The following is a 27,907-nucleotide window of genomic DNA, read 5'->3' as shown; positions in this document are numbered from 1 at the left end:
GCAGTAATACGGTGAATAATTGCAGTGGTATATGCACAAAAGCTGAAATAGAAAGATTCTAAAGATCCCATTGTATTGTCCTGTTTTTCAATATATATTGTCTTTATTTGAAGTACTAAACTTGGTCACAATCACACACTGGAAGGATATGGTATATCTCAAAACACTGGATGAAGGATTAGTAGTATTTATCTAGTGTTGATACAAAATGCTCTTTTAAGGCAGAAAGGTTTTGAAATACAATGCTAACATCTATTATCTAGAAGAATGTTGGTACCTATCATTGGTTACAAAACATTTCCATTTCTTTGCAATTTCACTAGCAGAGCAAGAGAAATAATTGTAAAAACTGTGTTTAATTTGCTCGAAGAGTAACAATACCATCCCTGCAAAGATATTAAAGTTGGTGGAGATTAAAAATTAATATAGACATGGAAATTATGTTATGTAGCAGTCAAAGTTCTTTGATAAATATGAAGCAAGAAATAAAGGAACTTGAGAGGACATATGTACTACATTCAAATAATTTGTGTCTAGATCTGAGGATTTTTAACATTTGCAGACAGTGTATTAAAAATACACGTGCTTTAGGGTAAATCAACAAGCCACTAGAACACAAATTATCCCCAGTAATATTTGGCATTGTGCAGCCCATGTCACTGAAGCAGCAGCATAGTGTTTCATTTGCAGTGTGATTGTCTTTCCTCACGAAAAAATAAAATGTGTATCTCTGTGAGTGTTTTAAAGTAAGGAAAAAAGAGATTCTGAAGCACTGCAGACTCTGATTCAGAAGTTTGAAAGGAGCAATAATTTGGATTTTCAGAAAAAAATACTTAGGTTAAGATGTAATGGGCAACATATGGAATAATTTGCTGAATAACACCATCAAAGCAAATGGCATGAAAACGAGTTTGAGACAGATATTTCAGGAAAGGAAACATGGTATTGAAGTGCACAGCAGAGAAACACTCGTGATGAAAGGATAACCCTCAAGGGACAGGCGTGCTGGACCAAGAGGTCTTTTCGTGCACAGCAGCACTTTTTTTTGGTGTTAAAAAAAAATTAGAAATCAAAACCCAGAGAACTAGAAGAAGCAGAAGAGACATAGTTGCCCTTGGCAATGCATTGTGATGGTAAAACAATTTTTTTTTTTGCTTCTGCATTTTTGAGCATTTGTGGAATTAGATTATTTGAGACCGAGGTGACATAAGCACAACAATGAAGCAGAGAGAAGCCTTCTGCTTGTTTCCATCTCATCAGAGCCCTATTATCCAGGGACCAAAATAAGGAGTTAGAGAAGTTCCTTTGGAAGGTTTGGCAAAGAATTAACTTTGTTTGGTCTCTTTGTGGCTCATTCCATGATACTGCAAAGAAATAAGTTTTGTAAAGAAGACTTGTTCTAAGGAAGCTTCATTTTCTGTTGCCTTTATTTGAAAAGGAGACTGTCATTGTTTGATGAAGATTTCCTTTTTCCATCTGTTGAGCTTCCAAGCTGTGTTTTAGAGACTCCTTGTAACTGAATATATTTGGAAATGATCTGTGCCGTTTCTGAACAAGACTCGCTTATTTGCAGAGGTAATTTGCTGTTCTCAGTTCCTTTTTCATGTGGATCCTGGACAAATGGTGAAAGAATATGACTAATGTTGAAGAGAAGGGGTCACCTCCATCTTTTTTGTGTGGTGGCCATCTCAATAACGAAAAGGGATGGGAACTTGCAGGAAAGCAGAGCTCTGAATTGCCTTTCTACTAAAGTTTCCTGGATTCAGTACTTTAAATGGCACTGCTGCACAAAGAGGCCCGTGTGATTTTAAGTTGGTAGAGTGGAAGATAAACTAGGTCAGCATAATGAAGCTGCAAAAATTGTGCTGCCTTTTATCCCAAAAAAAATGAGGAGGGCACAATCACAGGGTGACCACAAGCCACGACATCCACTGGGGCCTGTTGGTAGCTGGGGTCCCTGGGTAGGAGGGACAAGGATGTTGTAGTTTGTTTGCTTCTGTGCACCTTTGATTCCTCTCAAGGAAAAGCTGGCCTGGCTGATCCTTGAGCTGTCATGGGCATGATGAAGGGGATTGTTGCTCCCAGGACCTCTAGTGCTTAAATTGATTTCTTTTAGCATCAGGTTGAGAATTTGAGTCTTAGCAGACAGAAAAGGTGAGGAGACCAAGATCTTTATTTTACTGACCGTATGGATTCACCATTCACTTTTGCAGTGGTGCAATGGTGCTTCTTTTTCTGCTTTCTTTCCTGTCATGCTGGTTCCTGAAATTGTGTACTGTAGGGACAACAACTGAGTATTTCTGAAAACTGTAGACTGGGATTTTGGGACCTTCACTGGAGCACTGCTAGCTCGTCTAGAGCCCATTAAAACGTGGGTGTCGTGAGGTGCTGTTTCCCAAACACATTATTTTTGCATTTCTGGGCATTTGTTTTGCATCTGTCATTTTATACCCAGACTCAGTATCATGAGATCCATCTGCAGATCTTCAAGGTCAGTTTAAAATCTGACTTGGATTGTCTGCAGTCTTTGCCACTGTTACTCTCACAGCCTTTGCTACGAGCTCCAAGAACTGCAGAGTGTGTTTGGTAGTGACCTCCAAACTATTTAGAGATTGAGTGTGACTTCAGTTTTTTTGCAACAAGATGAGTTCCTGTAGTATGCTGAGCTGTAATAGGGCTTGAAACGTGTCTTTTCTAAAACTTCCACTTTCTGTAGCAAATAGAGCTAGTCTTGAGTATTGACACTTAGGGGTAAACCCAGGGTCAGTCTCACTTTCATCTTCACACAGGTGCATGAGAGTGACTAGAGTCAGGAAATCAACTGAAATATTTTGATATACAGTAAGTTCTGTGATTTGGGGAGGAAATAACGTATTTTAGAAGAGTATAGTAACCTTCCACTGTTTGTTTTTCATTTTGATTTTTAATCTAAACGTTACAGTCCTATAGGCTCTGGTTTCAAAGGGAAAAAATAAGCAGAGAATATTAAGAAGCAATTAAGATTTTAGAGTTTAGCCAACAGCAACTTTTAAATGGGAACTAAATTATAGCCATTTCTCATTTTCAGCTAAGAGGAAGAAATTCATTCACGACTATAGCTGGAGAGTTTTCTTTTTCTTTCTTTTAAACAGATACCATAATTCACCTTGAATTATTGCCACCATCAACATCATGATCCCAAAGACAAAGTGGGAATATTGTACTGCATTTCTTATTAAATCAAGCTGTTTATACAGTGCTAATATGTTTACTTTTGGGGGGATTTTTGCAACAACGCAGCTGCTGCTTTTCAAAGAACAAGCAAGCTTGCATTGCTTGTTTTGTAGTTGTGTGTGTATATGAGACAGCTTTGGAAAAAGATGTCTTTAATTTTCCTTAGGCAAAACCCTACAGAAATTAGTAGAGAGAGTTTTCTTAAGTTTTTGCTAAGCATTTTGTCAAATTGAACAGAATCATTGGGACAAGTCCTGTGACAGAGCTTTGTACTTCCCTGAGAGTGCCTTTCTGTGCAGGAGAAACTACACTGAGCACCAGGAGATGTGTTCTTTTTTCTGACTTGGTCATTGATTTCTGTGGGACCTCAGGCCAAGTCACTTACGGGTTGAGAGTATTGTTGTTGAACTCAGTGGCAAAGATCTCTCTGGGAGCAAGCTCAGGTGTTCAATATTTCAGCATCTAAGTTCTGACACTGGTGAAATAGCACTGAAGAAGGTTGGTCAGCTGTATTTGTAAATCAACTTGTAATATAGCAGCAAGGGCTGTAACATAAAGAACCCTCATATTTACCATGTTTAATAACCATGCCTCGGACAACCACCTTTTTGGGTTAAATTTTGGGGAGCTTGCACAGCTGCTTAGCTAAGAGAATGTTAAAACTTACTTGGGAGAAAAAAAACCAAAAAACCTCTGCCTGTACCAGGTTGTAAAAAGTGCTGAAATTGTTATTTGAACCTACCTCTAGGTTTTATTTTATGAGTACACAATGTGTTGTTCATCTACTGTACTGATTGGAAAAGGAACATTGTAAATTTACAGACCATTGTAAAATTGTTTGCTTACAATGATAAAAGCTTCTTTCAGCTTACTCTAAAATGTTTGTGATTCCTCTCATTTTCTCACCCATGGAGGATGTCGAGTGGTAACACTTTCTGAGACCCTGGGTGTTAATTTTAAGAATGCCTCAGATGCAGTTGCATGAGTATTTATTTCAGCAGCAGCAGTTCAGGCAGGGTCCTCTGTTCCTGCCCTTGTTCTGCCCTCTGTGATCCCATTGCAAATGTTTGTACAACCATGTGAGGAGCTGGATTGTGAAATAATCCATGTTTAAAAAAAAAAAAACTTTTTAAAAAAATGAGAGGAGTTTTCATGTCCTGATTTAAACTAGATTAGCTGCTAGTCTGATTCATATAGTAACAGGGCAGAGCTGTACCAGCATAACTGAGGCAGCACAGGGCAGGAATGAGAAGGATGGAGGAGGATGCTCGCACCAACATTGTCCTCAGCTGTGCCTGAGGACCACATCCAGGAGCTTGTGCTCATCTTGGGAATGGCAGTGCCCCAGAGCTTGTGTCACCACAGGCACTGACTGACAAGGGAAAGAGACTTCCCTTCTCCCTGGAGACAGGCAGCTCCCCAGGGAGACGAGGGAAAACGTGGAGGTGAGTGGCACCTGAAACTTCTTTCAGCTTCCATCTCCTTGTTTAGTGCCCAGCTGTGCTTGCTCTTACTGCACAAGGCATGCCTTTGTTTTCCTCTGGGAAGGGCCACATCTAGTCTTATGATTGGGGATGGGGATGGGGCAGATCACTGCCTGGTAAATGGGATGCAGCCTAGCCTGATGTGGAGTCCTCTGATCTCCTACTCTCAATGCAGGAAAAGCACTTCAGCTCTTAATGCGAAAGATCCAGGTTGTGTGTGATTTTGCCAGTGCCAGAGGTAAAGGTACTGAATCTTAGGCCCTTTTGTGTTAAGTATCTCAAAATGCTGCTCATTTTCATTAAAAGGGAGCAGGCCTGTGATCAGCTCCCTCTTACCCCACTCTGGGACCCAACCTCATCCTCTCTGCCAGCTTCAGGCTCTCACTTTCGAGCTGGATGCTCAGGGCAGCCACTGGTTGGTTGTTCTGGCTGTTGGTACTTTCAGTGCTCATCATTCTTCTTTTATGAGGAAAATCAATATGAAAACTTCCCTGGCATCATCTGTGCTCTTTCTCGCAGCAGGACACAGCCTGGGGCAAGGGGCAGAGCCCACAGGGAGAGCCCAAGACTGAACTGGAGTGTGTCATTGCTACACTTCACAGTGTTGGCTCAGGGGTTTTGTTGTATCCTCCTGCAGGGGAGCTGAGCCCAGCTGATCCCAAGGCTGCTGGACACGGGGCTGGCTCCATGTGGGAAGGGATGAGGCAGAGCATCCCAGGACCTGCACCTGCAACCATCCCTTCCCAACTTCTTGTTCCGTAACTGTTTCCCCAATGGCTCCTTTAGGGCCTTTCATGACTCAGGGGACTTGTCAGTTGTTATAGTAACACAGCCCCTGCTGCTGAACTGGCCCCTAGATGCCCATTTGGGCTTTTGAACAGACTTACTCAGGCTCATTAGACAAAACTGAGAGAGAGACAGATTTGCAGATGGAAAGTTGCTTTTTAAGTATGTTGAATGATCTGTTAAGAGCTTGACTGTGGAAAGGGGCATGTTCTCTCATTATATGCCTGTTACTGTTACTCTTTTTTAATTAACACTAGGTTTAATTTTTTGCCACAAAACAGAATTCTACAAGATTCCATTTCCTTGCTGGTGAGGCCAGTAGTGACCTACTGCTTTACAAGTCAACATATTTTGTCTTCAGAAAGGAAAGAGGTATTTGCCAAGCTTAGATGCAGATCACTGGTGATTTCCAGAGGTATGAGGATATTGACCAAGCTCAAAAAATAGTAGTTTTAATTCTAATTATAGAGCATCAGGACCAAAATCAATAAGCACATTGCAATAGCACCAGCTATTTTACATTCCAGGAATGTCTCATTTCAAGGAAATTGGGCTGTCTGTATTTTGCTTAAGTTTAGACCTGAGCCATCCCATTGGTGTTAACACAGTGATTCCTGAATAACTTCTACCAGCTACAGCAGATTTTGCTGTTGTAAATTTGAATCCACATGACTGAGGAACTTGTATCATCTTAAGTGGGTTCTCAGGAGTATGTAATTGCAGAATCAAATTTCTTTTTGCCAGATATTTGAAGCCAGCTTCTTCCTGTGTCCCACATGGCCAGCCTTCGTCTGAATTTCATGAATCAGTGTTCTCCTCTCAGCTGTCCTGTAAATAAAAAACAAATACACTTCTATAGCAGGCTGATGTATCTCCAGCTGTAAATAAGAGAGGACTCTGGGGATTTTTATGTGATTCACCTTTTCTGCAAGGAATATTGTTGTGTTAGGAGGGGCAGGCAGGGCTGTTAGCAGACAGGGGAAGGAAGTGCTCAAGTACATGAAAGGGGTCTGCAAGGAATCCGTGATCTTCTGCCCCCATTGTGAGGGGGACAATTTTGGTTGGAAATTAGAAACAGCTTCATGGTAGGAAAGACAATAAAGTGGTGGTCTGTAGAATTGCCATCATTTCTAGGTTTCAGACAAGGTTAAGCAGCTGCAGTGAGGAGCACCACAGGAGTCTGATCCCTCTCAGGAGCTTCCAGGGCTGTTCTCCACAGTTCTGCAGGGCCAGCTTTAAAGCACACATGGAAGCCTGAGAAAAGAGGAGGCATGGTGCAGTGGGATAAATTGCCCTGGAAATCACAGGCTAGAAGCCTGCCTGTCACTCTTAAACTGTAGCATGTGGGTCAGCTGTGTGAACATCTTTCTGCAGGCACTTTTATGGATGTGGCCACTGAACTCAGTGGGAGCCTACATGTGCATCACCTTTATTTTGAAAGATAATGTCAAGCATACAATCCTGAACAGGACAATACCTGCTTTGGGTGGGGAAGACTAGAATTCAAAATATCATGTTGGTGACCTTGAAAAGTCCAAAACACAAAAAGAATAATTTTTATTTTTAATTTGCTGTATGATGTGTCCTCTAAGAGCTAAGACATTCATGCTGTACTTTGCCCACAGGCCATCCTAAGGGGGTGAAGCTTATGCAAAGGATTTGGCAGCAAGATGGAAAACTGCTGTTGACACCCCTCCTCAGTGCTTTGTGTAGAGGTGTAGCAGAATTTCCCCAACATTTCCAAAAATACCTTCTTCTGCAGCGAGTGCAAAGGAGAACGGGCAAGGGCAGCTGAGGTCAGGCAAGGAGGAATCTGCACAGCTGCAATCGATCTTACTGTTTTGTCTCTGTGGAACTAATTAAATGGATTAATTGCAGACATTTTTTTCTCTGGAAATGCTTTCCCTAGTGCTGTTGTAATGGTGAGGTCTGGAAAAAAAAGAGCAAGATTTTATCTGTGCAGTGACTGGCTTAATAGTTTGCAATGCATGAGTTTTTAAATATGCATATTTTTTAAATATCAAAATATTTTTAACTCCATTAAGAACAGGTTTTTGAGTGCTGAGAAATAATATACCATGAGGTGTGTGAGTTTTCTCATAACTACAGGGATAGAGGATGCCAGGTACCACTGGCATTTCTTACTCATCTGCTGGGTCTGTTGTAAATTACTTTAGAGGAAATTTATACAGCTTTAAAATTGTTGAACTCTGACTTTTAAAGCTGTGAGTTATTTTAAAAGAGAAACAAACTTCACAAATGCTTTTTGTGAAATTATACCACTTTATGAAGACTCTATTAAGAAATTGATGCACTCTTTTTCTACTCCCCTTTCCACCTCAAAGAAACCATTTGCATACTCATTGTCAATTGATCTGTTGATTATTTCTTTTCTGTAATATTCTTAGTATGTAAGAGTATGTGTTAAAGTGTGTACAGGTATCTCTGGAATAGATTCACTCTCATAAACTGATAGGTTCAGAGCTAGAGCGATGTCTCAGACAAACTGTGAATGAAATATCCTATAATACAGCTAGATGTACCCTGAGGGAACAGTATACCTCTGCTGTGAAACTGTGAATTAACCACAGCAACCAGATAAATTATATTTTTTCTCTCTCCTTGTAGCCATAAAATATAGCTATTGAAAGGCCCTATCCTGTCCTAAGTCCCATGGCAGCATTTGGACTAACATTAGCACCAGCTATTTCACAGCAGGATGTAGTCTGAGTGTAAAATTATAGGGTAAGAATATTAAATCAATTCAGCAACCTTAGCTGCTTGGATAAATACTGGGAATCAGCAAACTAGTAAAACAATAACAAGCAGGGGTGAACTTCATTTTACTGTTCTCAAAACCTGTGCAATTTAGGGGAAAAACGAGGCCTTGGAATGCACAACACGTTGTGCTGCTATTACAAATGTTGCAAACACATGAATTCATTCAGTTTATTGTAGAATGCTGAGTTGGTTGGTTTAAAAGAAAACAGTTCCTCTATTGCTATGAACAGCATGAGTTTGACTCTATTGACTTACAGGTTAAAATCCATTTGTGTTCCAAGTTTTAAGCTGAAACAGGCGTAGGCGGCATGCCTGAGTCTTGATTGGTGGGTTGTTCCATGCTTTGGAAATCCTGGCTTTTCCAAGAAAGAATAAAACCTTTTTGAAATGTCCTACAAATTGACATTTATAAAATAGTGTAAATAATCCAAATTTGAATTGTAAAAATATTGCTAATGTTTTTTTAAAAATCAAAACAGTTCTTATTAATGACAAATGTTCTATTCCCTGAAGGTTCAAAACTGTTTTATGTTTCTGAAAAAATCATCAGTTAAATAGATGGATTTCTGCACAGTGAATCACTGTCCACAGCCATTTTTTAGCCACCATCAGAAAGTTTCCAGTGAGTGCTGGTAAAATTCCTCACATTTTGTAGGAACTACATCATCATTCAAAATGATGTCTCTCCAATGTCTTAAAAGCTTCCTAAATTTCAGTGTTTATCATTAGCAGCAACTGGTTATGCAGATATGAAGTGAAAGCTAGGAGGAGGCAGTCCTCAAACCTGCCTTGTAATTTCAATTTGCTTTGTTGGGCTTTGTTTTACTTTTAATAAAAGCTTGGGACATAAATGTACCACAATGTAAAGTCCCTGTCCATTCATACAGCTCCTTATTTTTGAAGCATTCAGTGTGCTCTTTCAGTCAGGGAGTGAATGGCTTTGCTTTGCAGGCTCAGAAGAGCAAACTGCAAATGCTGGTTTAGTCAGTTAAGGCTGAATCTGGACTTCATCCAACATTTAGACAACAGCAAAAAAAAAAAGATTCTCCTGGCCTTGATATCACTGCATGCTTTGTACTCGTATGAATGAACTGGTTTTCGCCACTTTCCTCACTTTTAGGTAGAAACAAGCTTTCTAACTTAAAAGGGCTTTTCCTGCAACCTGTTTATTTTTCAGCAAGCTTTTCTGTAGGTCTTGCAGGACAGAAGATTGAAATCATGTTTTCTGCTAATACCTTGTCTCCCTACAACTGTACAATTGTCCTGTGTCCTTGTTCTATTTTTGGGGGCCTGGAGGGGAAGGGAGAGAATGATGAACAGCTTATCAAGCACCAAGGACATTTACTTGGTTTAGATCTGCTACAGTTATTCTGAACATGTTTATGGTATGGAGGGGTTCATAAGCTTTATGCTTATTAGCAGCAATTCCTTATTAGAAAAAAAATAATAGTGTTTAATAATTAAAGCACACCATTTACATGCACAAATCATCATAGTTTGACTTGGGTGCTATTTAATACTGACTCTGCCTAGGCAAAGCACAATTGATCTCTGTGGAGATCAATCTTAAAGAATAAAAGAGATGAAAGGATTTTTTTATATAATTTGAGCAAAGAAAAGAATGTCTTCTTTTTCCTGAGACTATGGAAATAAAGTTTCTGCTTTCTAAAGGAAAATGTAGTAATTAGGAAATGTTCAAATGGAAATTAGCCTGTGTTGGTCTTTGTCTTTATTTATAGCATTAAATGCAGTTTTTAATTAGCATATATATTATTCATGTTTCAATATAATCAATTTTATAAGTCCAAGTTCAAATATAAAAATCAAAATGGGCTTGATGCATCCTATTGTTCACATGCAAAGCAGTTAACATAGATGTAAAGATATGAGGTGAATTGAAACATCCATATTTCATAAGGATGCAGTCTACGTTTTCTGAAATTATGGCTTGAACTCTTATTTTTAACTTTTTCTCATTTGCATACATATTACTCCCTGTTTAAATGATGTGTTAATTCTATTCATTAGCCTTCAGTGGATGCTTCTGACTCTCCTGATAATCAAGCACAGGTCCCTGGAAAGCAAATTATGGACTTTCATGTTGCAAAACCCATTGTAAACGTGACATTTATCACTGCAAAGCCAAGTCCTGTGGAGCACTTGGCTGCAGTCAGGAGGGCAGAAGCCTTTTTCTTCTGCTTATGGTAATGATTGTCATCTGTGGATAAGGAGCTGGCACCACATCCCTGATGGCTCTTCAGAAATGGTTGGGCACTTCACAACTGCTCCACAGTCTTGATGGCAAAAATGCCAGTTCAGTTCTTTGAGGGAATAATTTGACTCAGGTCCTTGCACAAACAGCTTAAAGAAATGGGTGGTGAGGAATTTTCTGTTCCATATAACATGATGGTGGAGACCAGGATGGGGGGACCTGACCTAGATGGGCTCTGTACTGTCTGAACTGTATTTGGGTGTCAGAGCCAGAGCCTGTGGCTTTGGCTTTACTGTGCTTCCAAAATATGCTTGTGCTTCAAAATCTGGAAAGAGAGCCCTGACAGCAAAGCACAAAGGTGACAGCAGTACAACAGGAGTCCTTTCTCCTTTCTCTGGTTTTCTGAGCCATACCCTGTTGTGAACGTGGGAAGAATCTGTGGGAAGTAAAGGGGCAGTGAAATAGTATTGGAGTTAGGTGTGTGCTGTTGCATATTGATTTGCCAAGGCCATGTCAATTCATCTTTTGATTTTAGGTATAAAAGCATTGTTATCCCAGTGGCAAACCCAATGTGATAATTTTGGAAGGTTTTATGCTGATGGGGTGAGCACTCAGTGGTGCCACATTGGGAGTTGCAGTGTGTACTCTCATTAATAAAAAGGTTGATGGGAAGAAGAAAGATTTATATTGGGATCTCTGTGAGGAAATCCTTGACATCTTTAAAAGCCCATAAGTATAGTTTCCATCTGTTTTTTTGCAGAGTCTGGACCTTTTCAAAAGCAGTGCTGATGTGCTGCAGGGAATTAGTTGAGGTCTTTGTGATAGCAGAAGGTGAGAGTTCAATGTGTGGTTTTGTCAGCCACAGAGCTACAGAGAACAAGTTCCCTGTCATATGGCTTAAAGGTACAGGTGGAGACTACTAGAAAGAGACCTGTTGTCCCTGCAGCTTAGTTTTATTCCAAGTGCAGAGAATAAGAGAGCAGAAGAGATCACTGCATTTGATTCACATGCTCAGCATCTCCCTGTGTCTGGCTGTGTAATCTCACCCAGGATTTTTCTGCAGGAGAAACAGCTGGGCATAGGAAAAATGATCCCATTTCACCAACCTTTGGAATAACCCAAGCTGCAGCTGGGCCCATGGGGCAATGAAAATTCTTTGTGTTAGTGAGTGTGTTAGTGAGCTGCAGTGCTGTCTGTAGGGTCTGAGCTTGCACTTGGATCCTCTCTTTCCTTACCAATGCTGCCTTATGCTACAAGGGAGTCCCTGAGCTTTACACCAGCATTTTTGAAACACTTAAACCCATCTGCAGCCCTCTCCTCCTTCACTCCCTGGACTGTGAGTGTTGAGTCCAGTGGGGCTGCTGCACTGTAAACTGGGACAGGCTGTGCTAATTTCCTGTGTGATCAGCACAGAAGAGGATTCTGAGGAAAAGAGACTTCAACCTTAGCCTAGGGTTTAAGGTTATCCACAGTTCTCAATTTCCTAATTTGGGTTTTGTTTGTATTTTATAAACCTGGAAAGCAGGCAGCTCACCTCTTTGGGGAAATGAGGCAGGGGATAAGTATTCCCCTTCCATCCTCTTCCCAGAATTTTTTCCCTCAGTGTGCCAAATACAGTAACTTCCCATCCCAGAGAAAGATATATTGGCAACCTCACTCTTTACTTTGTTCTGGTGGCTGGATTATATATATTATATATATTATATTTTATTGTCATTGCTCTCCACCAACTTTCTTGTATTTACTGAGCTTTCTGCAAAGAATGGGTTAAATACATATGGGTTGGATGCTTTCTGTCACAACTCATGTTCTGTCTTGACCTTCTTGGCTTCACATATTTTCCCCTTTTGAAGTTACTAGTTGTATCTGAGATCTTAACATCAGTGGGCCATTTTGGGAAATAAATATTAATGAGATGGCTGCTGATAGCATTGTGTGGGTAGAAACAAATGCTTTTATAATAAATGGAATTTAATATTAATTGGTTTGGAGTTAAAGCAGGATATAAAGTGATAAGCTTGTGGGACAGTAAAATGCCTTTTGCAGGAATCCAATTAGAAGAGGGACCAGCAAATTCTATGCAAACTTGCTATAATCACACAGGGGCAATACAAGAGTGGAGCATAATTTGGAACCTGGGACCTGTCCTCTTAAATGTCTCATAATTTCCATGAATCAACATTTAGCTACTATGTGTTGGTGCCAAGTTTGCATTATTCAGCCTTTTCCTGACGATGCTGCATCCCAGTGCTGCAGTCCTCCCTCTCTGGAGGGAGACAGCATGTTTTGCAGTAAAGGACACATCAATTAATGCACTGTCCCACTACACATCTATCAGAGAAAAGAGACTCATTTGTTAGCCTGCTGAAATTACTTTGCACTGAAAATCTTCTGCTGATGTTACAGGCTTCTGCTTGATCATTTGAAGCTGTTACCTTTGCCATTTCCTCAATGAGGATCATCAAGAGTTGTCCACTTTCCAAATTGCAGTGTTAGTTTGTGATCTGGAAAAACAGAAGGTTTGCTGAGATATTTTGTAGATAAATGGCTAAGTCCTGTCTCAAGAGACCAAGTGCAGTTGTCAGATATATCTTGTGTTTGTGTTATAAAGAGTGATGCAAAGTATTCATTGAGTTCGAATTGTTCAAAAATAATTTCTCTAAATATTATGTATTGTTTTCATCTGGCAGATGGAGTTGCAGAAGCTGCTATAGCAAGAGTTTGTTTGTGGCATTTCAGACAACCTGGGTATTGTGTGAAATTGGCTTAGCAGCCTCTAAAAGGAGGGTGCAGAATGTAAAGTGAGGGTGTAGGAGTGATAGCCAGGGCAGTGCTTCCAGGCTGACAGAGAAGCATGTGGGAAAAAAAATAAAACAAAAAAAAAACCAGCAAGGAGCAAGTCAATTTATCCATTCTGTCAAAATGGCTACGATCAGCCAGGAGGCAAATGAATAAACGGATCAACAAGTGTTTCACACTTGTGTGTTCTCGACAGGAAATCACAGATCTGAAACCAAATGTCTGGGACAAAACTACCAGAAATAGTGGCAAAATACTCTGCTGTTTAGTCTGCATTTTTAACATTTTTAGCTCACAAAAGCCCTTGAATTAAAGCACTAGAATAAAGCAGGAACTTGTTACTACATTTCCCAGATATGAGCAGAGATGAAAATATTTGGGGTGGGTCTAACAGCAGGACATCAGTCCCCACTGGAATCTCCCTTTGCTGCACACCTGGATGTGTCTGGCAGGCCGTGGTGATGGCTCCTGTCTTTTCTTCTCCCAAGCTCACAGTCTGATGGCAACCAGAGCATCACCAAAGATCACATCAGGACATGGAAATGAAATGCATGAATACAGCAGGAGGAAAATGGATGTGGATTGCTAGAGGTGCCAGGGCTGAACAGCTCACCTGGGACAGACATCTACATTCCTCCAGGACACTGTGTCTGCCAGAGCAGCCACAGCCCTTCATGAGCTTCAGTAAAAGGAAATGCAGAACCAAGAGCTTGTGTTTAATTACATATCTGCTTCTGAGCAAGTGCCTCGTGCATCCAGGCACATTTCTTCACACATTAAGAAACGCATTTTTCCTAAGATGTGAACTGCAGTTTTTTGTGGGCTTTTTTTTTCTCCTTTCCCCCAGTCCCACATTTAGCAATACTGAAGGGTTATCAAGAATTTAGTAAAAGATAGGTTTAAGCTTTAGAGGTAGTGCAAATAAAGAGAACAGTCCATAAGTAGAAAATGTATTAAACTAACTGTATCTGATGTTAAGGACTCTAATAATTAACACAGGTTAATTTCTCCTGAGTGAATTTCTCCTGTTTTAATTATCTGCAATGAACTTTTGTCTTGAATCAAAATGTTCTGCTCATATGATTAGTAGCTGTTTCTACACAGTGATCAAGACAACAGGAGAGTAATGTTTTATTTGCCTGAGTGTGTGCTTAGTGCAAAAGAATTTGTCATGAGTATGAAACCAGTTTCCAGTTTTCTGTGTCTAATTTTCAAAATAATTTCAGCTGATTTTTTAAATGGAAAATCTCTTCTATGTCTGTTACTTTATGATCTTTCAATTCTTGGCTCTTCTATGTAATTAGAAGCCTGCTAATAGACATTGCGGTAACTTTTCTGATATGCCTCATACTTTGAATCCTTTTTGTGTAATAAATATGTATTTCCTTGGTACTAAAATTCAAGAAGTTTTGAATGGGTTATAGTTTGAAACTTTCAAGATGTCTTTTTCTTAATAAATGTTTAGAAAAGGGAACTCTTCCTCTCTTTATTTCGTGCACTGTCAGGGTCATGCTTCCAGTGCCCTCTACCTCATGGTATAGTCTATTCTACCTGTTAATTGCTTATAATATTTCTAGAATTTTTCTTAGGGCTTATTTGGTCTGTGGAAATGGTAGTTTAAAACATACATTGTTTTTGTTTCTTTATGATGCCTCTGTATGCTTGTCCTCATTCAAAGGCAAACCAGTGAGACTTTCCAAGTCAGAACTACAATTTCCAAGGAAAATTAAAAGCAGAAAGCACTGTCTTAAACTGACAGAGTCAGGATTGAACCTGACACCCTGTTGGTCAGGGTGGTGGTAGCAGTCCCATGGAATGGTGGCTGCAGTCCTGTTGGATGATAGATGTGATTCTGTTGAAGTGGTGATCCTGTAGAAGGGTCTGGTCTTCCTCTGAAGATCCAGTGGTGGTTATGTAGCTCTTGTCCTCTGGGAATCCAGGAGGTAGTCCTGCTCATGCTGTTCCAAACCTCACATTATTCCAGGTAGGAATGCTTGGTTCCTCCCGCTGAGTGGTGCATTTTACAATGGGTGATGTAATTTTTTGAGTAATTCAGTAAGGTCTTGATGACCCATTAACAGAAGATATCCCCTGAGGGAGTTATCAGGGATGAGGCATGTAAGAGGTAAAGAACACTGCCCCGCCTGGTTTTAAGGCTTATGGAGATGGTGATAGGATACATACTTTTGGTTGCATCTTACATTTTAACCTAAGACAATGCTTCATGCTACTGTCTAATTTTTTATAGTAATAAGATTTTTCTTGTAGTTTAATTATCTTAGGATTTGTTTATGTTGTTGGTGGTGATTCTATTTATTTTGTAGAAACATTCTGACAGAAAACACAGTAGATTAAGGCAGATGCTACTGAAAGTGTCCCTCTGATGTGGGGACTTTCCATTGTGATACGTTAATTGATGTGGGTCTGTAGTGGCTGGTGAAGGGAGCCCAGTGGGGATGTTCACACCACGCTGGCTGCCTGATTTAACCAGAAACCACTTCAGCTAATGCTGCTGTTCAGCACAGCTCTGTTAGTGCACAGCTGTGCCCATGGTAGGAAGCCCAGCAGACAAGGAGTGCTAGAGCAGTCCAAGCTCTCAGTACTTGCTTGTCTCCCTGGCATCAGAGAGAGGTCCCTGGGTCTCACTCGGGTGTCTTTCCAGAGTGAGGTAGGGATGTATTCCTCATACTGCAGCACAGTACACAGCATGGTAACTCTCAGTGGTCTGGTTCAGTGCTTGGCAGTGTATTGCCCCAATGTTTGTGTTTCCTCGTCACATTTGTTAACCTTTGAATGCAAGAAACTCATTAAAGCAATTCCTCAGATGCGCACTCCAGGCTTCCCCAGAGCTCTCGACTCAGGCTCTGATTAGCATCAGTGACTGCAAGAAGCAAATCTCCAAATGGGTTGATTGATAGCGAGATTAATGATCCTCAAGATTTCTGTCCAGGTGTATTATTGAGAGGGTTACAAATCTTTGCTTTCAGCGAGATGGGTGGGGAGGAAGGACCAGCTGGCTGCCACCCAGTCTGTCTATATTAGCATGATGAGGTGATGGACGTAGCCCTGTTAGAGCACCAGCACTAAGTAGTGTATTTTCAGTGTTCCTATTATCTACAAGGTACTAAATTATTTGCTCCTCTGCTTTGGTGCCAGCTGCTCTTTTCTTTTCCTTTGTGCTGTGCTTCCAAAGGTGTAATGCTATTTCTAATTGTGTTTTAAACAGAGCTAATAGAGAGACCATGAAATTTTTTAAGCAGCTATTTCTTGTTGAAGTGACCAGTGAAAAAAGCCCACCCTCCAAATAGTCTATGATTAAGAGCGAAAGGAAATAATTACTCTTTTAATATTTATCTTGGCCCCAGTTAAGCTAAACATGAATTATGTCCAGCAGTGTTGGGAATTCTTCCTAGTTCTCCCATGCAGCTTTAGTCCAGGTGCACGTGGACACATGTGTTGAGAAAGATGAAGCTTCCCACTGAGTATTTCATTATATTTAACAAACTGGCATTTCTGCCTGAAGATGGGCAGGGACATCAAAACTGAGGAACAAGCTGTGCTTAAATTTTTACAATGTGTTAGATTTTAGGCTGAGCCTTGGGATAACTAAAATATCTGTCAATTGAATGTCCTGATGTCCCATTTGGAGGAAGAAAATAATATTTTTTGTAAAGGCAGCAGGAGAGCTCTTTTGTTTTGAGAGTAATTAGGGACATTTATGTGAATATTGCAGGGAAAGACTGCTGTCTCTGTTTCTGTTGTCCTCTCCTAGGTTGGATTATCTCCATTTTGGGTTTCTTATAACACTGTGTCCAATCCATAGGAATTACATTTTGCATTTAAAAACACCTGCATTTTAACGTCCCCGTCTGTGACCCTGTTTCTATTCACTCATTTCCTAAGATTCACCATCCCAAAGGGAATTCATGTCCTGAAATGATAATATCAAGCATGCCAAATTTTGAGATCTTGGAGGTGCTACTAAAAGCTCCTCTCTAGTGAGAGGCAATCTTCGTTGATTGCTGTGGCTCTTGTGATTATGGAACAGCTCTTCACTCGCTTAAATCCAGCTTTCTTTTGTGCGAAAGTTTTAAGGCTCCTTTTTAATATTACATGATGTTTTGGGCATTGGAAGAACACATTTTATAGGAAGTGCCTGAGGTATTATCTGATTGGAAAAGGCATGTCTTTGTCTTCCTCTGTAATTTTCTAGCCTTTGTTATGAATGTTGCATTACATAGATACTTGACTTAGGGAGAAGAAAATGAATATGCTGAGGCTTTCCTTTGGTTTTTAGCACTATGCCTAATTTTAAACCACTTTAAGATACCACCTAGAGGTATGTCTACCCTATTTTTACCTGAAGACATTAACGTTCTGAGTGGTAATACATATAACCAAGGAGCTTGTTCTCTTGCAGTAGAAAATACTGATGAGTAAACCCATTCAGTTATCTGTAAAATTGCTGAGTGTATCCAAAGCAGCTGTTGTGAATATTGATTAAAGCAGGAGCGGAAGGTTTGGTGCCTCTGGCCCTGCCAGAGGTCACCAGGAGAGTAATTAGCTACCAAGTGTCACAGGGCCAAGTGTCATCACAAATAAGGATTTGCTATTGCCTTCACTGTTCTCCAGGGGCACCAGGATGATGGGACAAGGAAGCGTGGAAAACGTTTGTGCTGAGTTAAACTAAGACTTATCCACATGATTTGCAATTAAAGAGAATTCTAAGTGCATTTCTGCACTGGCCACCTGGGTGCTCTCTGGTCACGCATCTGATGAAGGGGGAGGACATGAAGGCAGCCCATCTGGGGGTGTTGTCATTTCTTAACTGTTTAATTATTTGAATACCCTTCTAAAAATCATTATGCCTCACATAATGCTTGAGTTCAGTACTGGATGTGGTATAAATGGGTGTCGGCCTTGGGCAGGAGAGGCTCTCGGAGGATTGGGAGAAGAGGATTTTTAATTTTGTGGAGAGCTGTGTAGTCAGCTGGCAAATTTAGGCCATAAATATTAAATTAGCTGTCATTTTGTGTCAGAAATCCCTGGTCTTGTTTGCAGATTAGTTTTTGTCTGGACGATTTTACTTGTGGTGCATTCTTCAGCACAAATACTGTCTCAAAGTTTGGTCTAGCTTCCTTTTTTTTTTTTTTTTTTTTTCTTTCCATCTGCTATTTCCCAGCCTTTTCCCTGTCTTTATTTCCCTGTGATTTCCCAGAATATTGTGGTTGGACAGGTGATTAACATTTGGAGACTTTTGTGGATCTGTGTGGGTGAACTCCCTAATGTTGAAAAAGCACTTCTCCTTGCCCAGAGGAAGTCCCCTGAAGAGACAGTCTGCTTTTTACTGTTCTGTCTAGGATAACATGCCAAAGGCTTGTGCCATGCACTTCCAAAACCCACCCATCACCATCCAGACCTCTCCAGGTACCATATCAGTGTGATGCTTAACACTGCTCAAGTATATTTCAGGCAGAAACTGCTTTGTGGGGAGAAGGCAAATGGGCTTCAGGAGGAATCTGCTGGAAAATCAGCTTTACCGAAGGGAAATTTTCCTCCTTTTTCATCTTTTCTTTATTCTCCAGGGTTTTATGCATTCCTGCTTTGTACATCCTCCAGCAGCTCCAGTTCAGTCAGCATTCAGTGCCTTACTGCTCCAGCATGGCACAGGTTCTTTTAGAACTTGGCTTTTGAATTCTGGTCATTAAGTATTAAGACCTGTGAAGGAAAATAACTGTAGAAAATTAGGGCAATATAAGCCATTTTCTGGCCAAAAATAGTAAAAAACTCAGATGCCTCTCTGATAGAATGAATGTAATATCACTGCTCCATGCTGGTCACTTATTCATATTCATAAGATCAGCTCTTTTTTCGTGTGGTTCTCTCTCCTCTTTTTCTTTTTAACGCTTGAGTCAGTTTTATTGCTCATAAAAATCAGTGACTGATGACCCCAGCTAGAGCAGTGCAGACTGCAGACAGCTGTTGTCCAGGCTCCCATCCACTGCTCTGCTGGTGACATGGTCATGATTTGCAGCACTTCTGTTGTTCTGAAGTCTGTGCTCTTTTCTGAGGAGTCATTGCCAATTCTGACAGTGACAAATGCTTGCCAAGGAATAGTGAAGCTAGTTTAAAGTGCAGAGCCATGTGTTACTAGTACACTTGACTGCATACATACTCTGGTTTTGGTGCCAGCAGAAACCAATCTTAATTGTGTCTCCTGAAAAACATGCAAAACAGTTCAATGGGAATCTGAAGCAGCTTTTCTTCTATTGAAAGTGAGAATGAATGTACAGAGGTAGTGAAAGGGATTGTTTCCTGTCTTTACATCCTTGTTTAGGAGTTAGTTGCAGACACCCCCGTGATGGAGGAGCATGGGGAATGAATGCCTGTATCCAGGTTGCATTTGGTAAAGACTAAGCCATGTCCTGTGCAGCCTGTTTTAGGGGTCCCTTACAGATCCTAGTCTGACTCTTACTCCATCTTTCCTGTTCTTCCCACCAGCTAAAAATTGTGTGTAAAAGTAGGATGGCTGCAGGGACTAATGACCTCTTTGTTAACAAATATATATTCTGCAGAGGTTCTGGCTGTGGGAGGCTGTTTCTGGAGGAAGGGTGCCTGAAGGACAAGATTTACCCTGCTCTTGCCATAGTGAATAGGGCTGCAGGACTCTTTCAAACCATCTGCCCCTGAGTTGTTCGTGCTTTAGCAGGTAATGACCCAGGAAGAGAGCCTAGAGGTCCTAGATGCTAGCACAAAATAACACAAATCTGGCTGGCCTTGGAGAGGGAATACACACTTCTCCAGCCAACATCAGCACCTGGAAGAAGGACAAGAGAACAAGGAGCAGTGAATGTGCTGGTTGCTTCAGCATGAGGCAGGGCATGGCTCTTGGGTGTCCCCAGAATGTGAAACATTCCCCTTTGGTTTTTCCTGTGTTCAGCCACTGCCCTGGTGGTTCAAACCATCCACTGCAGAGGCAATCACTTGTTCCTCACCATAATCCTGGCTCCTCCTCTCCTTGCCCTGGCTGCTCCAGAGCTCACAGATCCTGCCTGTCATCACAGATCAGGGGATGCTGCCTGTACTAGAGCCAGTACTGAGGAGTAAAGGGCAGGCAGTGCCCTCGGAGCAATTCCCAGCTCTCCCATTGTCTGGGGCCGAGCTGTATTTGCATTGGAGGCAGTATTAACACTGAGGCACCACCTTCTACACAAAAATAAAAGGCATCCATACTTTCAGACCGTTATGTGAGCTAGTTCTTCCTCTTGCTTTCAGAGGAGTATAAAGGAGAAGCTGCTTGAGCTTTACTAACTAATAACCAAGGAAATCTGTTTGTAGTGTCAAAATCTCACAAGGCATCTCTTCTTATACAGAAGCTAATCTGGTATTTTGCTCAGCAGAGATGGAACAAGCATTTAACCCAGCTAATCAGGACCATCTTTTGGCATACTTTTATGCTTTCCTCTCAGTAATAAGGTGCTGCTGCTCTGGACTTTGTATCCTGTTAGTTTGCTTTACTAACTCACAGACAATATCTCTGCAAAAAAATTCTGGGCAGAGGGATGTTCTCCCTCATATTGTCTTTGCATTCCAGACCCTGCCTCTGCTGCTTCTCTGGGGAGATGCTAATCTTGCAGTGTTTTACTTCTGCATTTGGGTCCATATGTGACAACTATGTGTCTGATCACCACAATCTCACACAGTTATTGTACCCCAGGGAAAGCAGCCACAAAAACATATGGGGCTAGAGAAAATGGTGTGCTTCACTGCTCACGGGCATATTTCAGAGACAACAGACTCTTTGGTATGCCACAGAAAAACTATGGCTCCCCAAAATATTTTAGAAGTGAATCAAGGTTGTGATTTGTTTTTCTCAACCAGTGCTGCAGAAATACAATAATTATTCTAAAATTAGTGTTTCAGTTATTAAGATTTTAATAATCATTTATGCCATGACAAATCCCAGTAGCACATTTACTATGGACTGCTTCTATTAGGAAAAAAGGCCTGTTATTTTTTTCTGCTGATAGTGTTGATTTCCTGAGCAAATGGGCACAGATATGCAAACACCTGCACTGGAGTTAAAAGTTACAGACTGAAGTGCTCATGTGAAAATAGGTGTAGATTTGCACCTTGTCTGGCCCTGCATCCACTCCCCTCTGTCCCCTCTCTTCCCTCTCCAGTGGCTCGAAACAAGCAATTTCCTGCTCTCATCCTTTTCCTTTATCCTGCCCTCCCCATATACACACTCAGATATACTGCAGCCTCTTGTAGCCTTAGCAACTGCTGCCACTTAAGGTTTGTATCTGGAGGAAAAGGTAATGAGGAGGGGAAATGCCAAGGGATAGAAAGGAGCATCTTAAACTGGAGGAGGAGGCAGATACTGAATTGTCTGAAATGCCTCTCAGTAGCAGCTATCAGCATTTATTACTACAGACCAGCCATGAGTTTCCAGAAGGCTCTACTTGGGGCCAGGTGTTCCCCTACTCAGGAAGAATGGACATTATCCAAACTGGTGTCATCTGCCTGGCACCCTGAGATGTGTTCGCTCCTGGAGCTGCGCAGAGGAAAGATGCCAGAGTGGGAAATAGACCCAGTAAAGCAGAACTTGCTGGAAAATTCATTCAGTGAATTTGTTAAACCCATAAAAATATTTTAAAGATGTGAAACACAGAAGGGATCACCAGGACAGGGATGCAATGTCCTATGTGCAGTAAGCTCAGCTGTAGAGGCTAACCTTAGAATATTTACAGCTATTATGAACGAGTGGAGGAAATAAAAAAAGTTTGAGAGATGTCTTCACCTAACGTGCCAGTATCCAGTATTGTTAAGTAATGAAAGTGCTGCATTGCATGTGTACATTAGACAAGAGTGTTATGTTTGTGACTTGAGAAAACCTTTAGTCAAAGTTTAAGGTGTCAGCCTTTGCAAAACAGCTGCAGAAAGTCTTCCAGGACTAAAATGCAGAATTTTTAATTACATTAATGATTGTAGCAAACTTTGCTATGTGAAATATTAATTTAATACATTGCTAATTCAACATTGTGCTCAGCAGAGTTGCACTGGGCTGGGTATTCAGCTATTGCCATCATGGGCCTTAAAATATTGCACAGTGTGATTATCTGACACATTTACATGTTTTGAGGCTATTAAGAAAAAGCCATCTTATGACTGTGTATAAAAACCATAATGCCGGCCTTTCAGAGCCTCTGAGAGTATAAAATAACAAATTAACAAAAAAAAATTGCTTTTCTTCAATATCATCAGCTTATAAAAATCCTTTAAATCCCTGCATAAAGGTCTGTCTTTTTATCAAACACCTTTTTAAGGCTTTCATTACCAGGAGAAGCCATTCAAGGATTTCCGTAGTATTGACTCAAGGGAAAGAGGCCCAAATACATCAAAATCAGGAACATTTTGCCTGTTTCATATTCATAGTTTCTTCTTTATGTGTGACTGATTTATTCTGCTGCGTGCCCCCAGGGTGTGCATTGTCCAAAATAAAGGCTGCCAAAAAAAAAATGAGAACAGGGAGCAAGTGGTGAGGCGGGGGGAGTTCAACCCATGTTTTTAAATGCTGTGAGACTACTGCACATCTTGCATCCTCATGTGTGAATTCACCTTATGGTGTTTCTTAACAAAAGTATACTCACTAAATGTATAACTTCAGCAGAATGCAAGCCATCATGCCTGAAAATAGAAAGCTGCTCCCAGACAGTGACTCCATGCTGTGAAATCCACTCTCTCCTTCTTCTGTATTGTCTTAAGTTGTACTTGTGCTTCCATAGCTTGTGCTTGAGTTACAAAGCACTGTGCCTGTGCACCAGAAAGTACATATTCTTGGAAAGCAAGCACCTGTGATAATTTTAGATCCTGGTTTCACCTAAGAAAGTGCTTTGGTTTTCAGTGACTTTTTTCTCCCTGGCATGTCTGGATATAGGAGACAAAGGGAGCACAAATGACTTTGCTCTGACGATGGGCACTGCATGGAGAGCACAAAGCCTGAGTTGCAGAGCAGCAAACTGCAGGAACTGCCAGGCAGCAGCTTGGAAGCCACATGTGCAGATATGTTTGAGCAAGGGAACCTGCAACTTGGCAAAGGCACAGTCCACCAGTCCCCCACAAACTTTGCCCAGGTGTTGAGAAGCAGTTGAAGGGCGGCAGCGAGGGGGATCTTTCTGCACTGGAGAGCTATTGTTTAGCGCCTCGACCGATGAGAGCAGACCCTTCTCCTGCCACAATAGCTGCTCACACCAAGCAAGACTCATTAAATATTCAGTTCCAGCCTCAAGCAGCTCATTAAGTCAGCAATGAGCAGTGACGCTGGCGTTGGAAAACCCTGCCTCAGTTAACATCACCATGCAGAGTCTCCCCGGATCTCTTGATGTTATTCTGCTGAGTACCTTTTCTGTGATGACCAGCTTGTGCTCTCTGCTTTGCATTAAATACAGGTAAAAAAGAGTCAGGTGGATTTCAGTTCTGCTCTTCATTGTAGGCCTTTTTAGAGAGGAGTCCTGGGGCCCAAGGGAAGTGTCTATTGGATTTTTGTGTACCAGTATGTGTAATACAAGTTTACAGGAGGAAGATGGGATGAAGGTTATATGGCATTAGTGTTAAAAAGCAAACAAACAAAAATCCTTAATGTTTGAAGGAAAACTTTTGTAGCAGAACATCATGATATGCAGCAGTTACAGATGCTGTATTACTGGTGGTTGTTACACAGCAGAAACTTTTATAATAAGTGTATTTTCCCTGGAAATTGAGTGTCTTAGGTGGATTTGGGCTTGAATTGTATGCTGAATGTATTTCTTGTGTGCAGAGTTCCTTTCTGAATGATGTATTTGAAACCTGTTTTGCAGCCACTAACTTTTATGATTATAATTTCATATTCAATAGTAGCTAGCAATAATGTTAGGCATTTATAATGGGTGGATGTCAGATGTCAGTGAATTAGAGCACACCAGAGTCTGGAATAAGGATTTTAATTGTAGAAAACAAACATAGGTTTTTGTGTATCAGTGTTGTAAAATTATAAGGTCTGAAAGTATGGAACAGAAATGGAGAAACAGAACATATGCAAAAGTTTTTTTCAGACAGCAGTTTTTCACACCATGAATCTATTTATTTTTCTTTTCTCTTTAACAGAAAGTGTTTTCAAACTGCTCATTTCTATGTGGAGGACAGCAGCTCCCCCCGTGTGGTCCCCAATGAAAGTATTCCCATTATACCTATTCCAGGTAAGACTGGCTTAATCTGTGTTTGTACTGCTTGGAGTCTGGATTAATTGCATAAAGAAGAGAAAGTTGTGCTTGTGATAAATCATGGGGTTTTGGTAGAAATTTGTTGTATTGGTGCTGCTTCATTTAATTTAATGTGCTTTGTAATGGGGCTCTGAGTGCCAATGCTGTATTTTTCCGTAGACACCTCTCCCACTTCGTTTTAATAGAAATTTCAGAATAACCTTTGCAAAATGTCAAAAACATGAGTAACAAGTCTTGAAAACACTGAGACGTTGCATCCAGGGTGAAAGCAGCTGCTCCATCAGGGCAGGTTGCAGAGGAGGGATATTCAGCTCCACTGCTCTATCAAGACTGGGGGCCTTGCCCCCACTTTCACCGTGTGTAGAGGTGGAATCTGGGGCTCTCAGAAAGGACAGTGAGACACAGGGATAAGCAAACAATCTCAAAGTAAAACCCAAAGCTATCTGTTAATTCGGTATTAATAAAGTTACCAAAGGTCAAATTCTCCTCTCAGCTATACTGAGAGTGATGCTGGAAGCAGAGTTTAGTGCTATTCTCTGTTCATGAGGCATTTCCCCTGGGAATTATTAAGTGCAGAATGCAGCTGCCTTGAAGCTGTGATGACAGAGAGCAGCTTGGTGTTACCGTGGCCTTTGCAGCCACTGCCTTGTTTGATGATGGTCAGTCTCACAGGCAGAATTAAGATACCAAAAATGTTATATTGACCTCAGTCTGTCAAAGGCTTGTACTTGTTTCTTGGAGGTGTTTTAAGTTTCCTTGTCAGATTCTGTATCTGCATCATTGATCTGGGATTCAATCTGTAGCTAATTAGGCTCATTTTACAAAAAAAAAAACCGTTCAGAGTCTTTTCTGAGATACTGAAGAAACTTGCTTCCTAGCAAAGTGAAAGTGTCCAGTTATATTTTCCTTGATTTTATTCAGTAGACATGTGTGACTTATTTCTAGAAAGAGTCTTTCAAAGTACCCATGGGAACTAGAAGAAAAGGTCAGCTATTACATTCCTGCTGAAACAGCTAGGCAGTTTGCCTTGCAGTCTGATGCTGTAACACTGAAAATAAAGAAAATGTGCTATTGTCCCCTCTCCTTTCTGTTGGAGAGTAAAATGCATGTCCTGGCCACCTGATGTCCTTAGCAAGAAGTCATCCTTCTCCTTCAGGGTAAAGGAGGTGGCAGGTTTTAATCTTAGACCACCAATGATTAGTTTTCACAGAAGTACTTAAATAGGTGGAGAACTCCACTCTTTCTACTCTGAATCCAAGAGGAACAAATGCCCATGAGGACTGCTTGTGGCAGTCAGTTCCAATGGCCCCACCATGCCTGCTCTCGTGTGATCCCTCCCTGGAGCTTGTGGGGAGCTTGGACTCTGGCACAGCATAAACCCAGGAATTATGTCTACAAGGCACTGTGAGGAGACAAATTCTCCCTTCAGACAGAAACCTCTTTGGCCAATGTGTAGTATTTTTCTGTAATTGAGCCAATTCTTTTCTTAGATAAAAGAAACCAGCAGAAAGCTCCATCTTCTCATGCTGCAGTGTGTGCTGTTGAGACAGTGGTTCTTCCTTGTTGCACAGAGATGTTTTGATGGTCAGTCCATTAAGACTGGAGTTGCATTCTTATGAATTGTAGTGCAGACTGAAGAAGTTCATTAAAACTGTGCAGGCAGCCAGTACTCTCAGGGCAGCATGTACATCAGTGTTTCTCCAGGAGCCATTCTGACACATAGCAGAAAAGTGACTGGGAACAGAACATTGTCTTTTGGGGACATTTCCCCTGACTAGAGTAAGCCAGGTTGTGAGACTGCAGCAGCTTTTTGAGGAACATGATGCTACTGTCACTGCAGTGCTCCCTGTGGTGTGCTCAGACTCAGTGATGCTGAGAAAGAGCTGCTCACCCCTGATAAGGGGCACTGCAGATTAAGGCATCCCCTGAGCAAATGCTGCAGGACACCTTGAGCAGCTTTGTAGTTAAAAATCTGCAAGGATTGCTGATGAGACAAAGCACATCAAGAGCTGGGCCTTAGAAAGAAGCTTCCTCTAGTTGGTTGCAAAAGTGAATCCAACCCTCGAATTCCCAATCTAATGACCACATTTTTGTGGGTATAATGGACTCAGAGGGATACCTGCATGCAGATATCCAATGCAGGAGCCTTAATCTGAAGCTGAATCATGCCCAGAAAATCTTAAAAGACAAGGAACTGTTGAATTTGAAGATTTTGACACTAGGCCACCAAAAGCCAAATCACCCTCTGTAAGTGCCTCCCTCTGTCTGTATTACCTATGACCAGTACAGGGATAATAGTTACTACATGGATACTTTCAGCCATGAGGCTTAAGTTAGCTGAGAAAAAATCCAGCTATGTTGGCTTTTTCCAAATATAGGAGATACTGCCTTGAAAGATCTTGAAGCTCTCCGAGGCATTTTCCTTGTTTGGAGATGTAGAAGTGAGCTGCTCTCCCCCATATACCTGTTGCTAGATGACAGTCTTCCCTGACGTCAGCTGCTGCTCCCACATAGGCAGCCCACTGAAATGCCTTAAGAACATGAAATGACAAAATTCTCCTTTAAACTGATGGCAACTGGTGAAATGATAAGCCTCTGAACTTTTCCTCTGGAAGCTGCCGCAGGGTGTGAGAAAGTCTTACTTGCCATGTTGATACTAGAAGCAAAATGTAAGTGGCATTTTTACAGAAACAAGTTTTTTAAAGCAGCCTTGTTAGACTGTGAAACCCCATCTTTACAAGAGGAATTTGACTAGATCCCTGTGGGACTGTGCCTCTGCCTCCTACAGTTCTGTGGTCCGACTTCCACTCTTGGCTGAGAGCAAGCAGCCACGTTGATGGCAATTTAGAGCAGCGTGGCTGAGGATGTTCTGCAGGTTTGCCAAGACCCATCTCAGCACACAGTGAGCTTCTGGGCAGAGGGAACTGAGTGGGTCTGGGTTGGCTCTGCCATGCCTGGGAGCCAGGCACAGCAAGGTCCTGACACAGCTCGAGGTTTCAGAAGAGCCCTGGTGTTTCTGTGCCCCTGCTCTGCCTCATGATGTGCTGGCACATTTAAAGGAGTGCCTGTGTTTATTTCTGCTCAACATCCTGCTCTTGTTTATGCAAACCCTCTGTTTTCTCAGGTCTATGAGGACTAAATCAGACTGCCAGCTACCTGCTATAGGCACACAGTGCAACTTTTCAGGTGTGACATCTAAAAAATCTTCTGCAGAGGAATCATTTTATCCATTTTATATTTCACTTCCCTTGGCTACATCCTTAATTATTGTGCAGGAAGCCACATCACCCATAGGTGTGTGCCTATCTGTGCAAATTCTCTCTGAGATACAAATCATTATCATTATTCATAATTATCTGCACTGATTGATC

General features: G+C 41.2%; 1 protein-coding gene across 1 annotated transcript in view; it reads left to right on the top strand.

The window, feature by feature from the left end:
- Positions 1-27,907, top strand: part of PTPRG (protein tyrosine phosphatase receptor type G) — a 395,342-nt gene that overhangs the window by 327,967 nt on the left and 39,468 nt on the right. Inside the window, exon 14 of the mRNA XM_033071407.2 lies at positions 24,421-24,512. Coding sequence (XP_032927298.1) covers positions 24,421-24,512 — 92 coding nt within the window. The remainder of the gene's footprint in view (positions 1-24,420; positions 24,513-27,907) is intronic.

Source organism: Catharus ustulatus, chromosome 13 (assembly GCF_009819885.2).
Source record: "Catharus ustulatus isolate bCatUst1 chromosome 13, bCatUst1.pri.v2, whole genome shotgun sequence".
NCBI lineage: Eukaryota > Metazoa > Chordata > Aves > Passeriformes > Turdidae > Catharus > Catharus ustulatus.
Note: the sequence above shows the minus strand (reverse complement) of the source record. Positions and strands in the feature narration are given on the sequence as shown.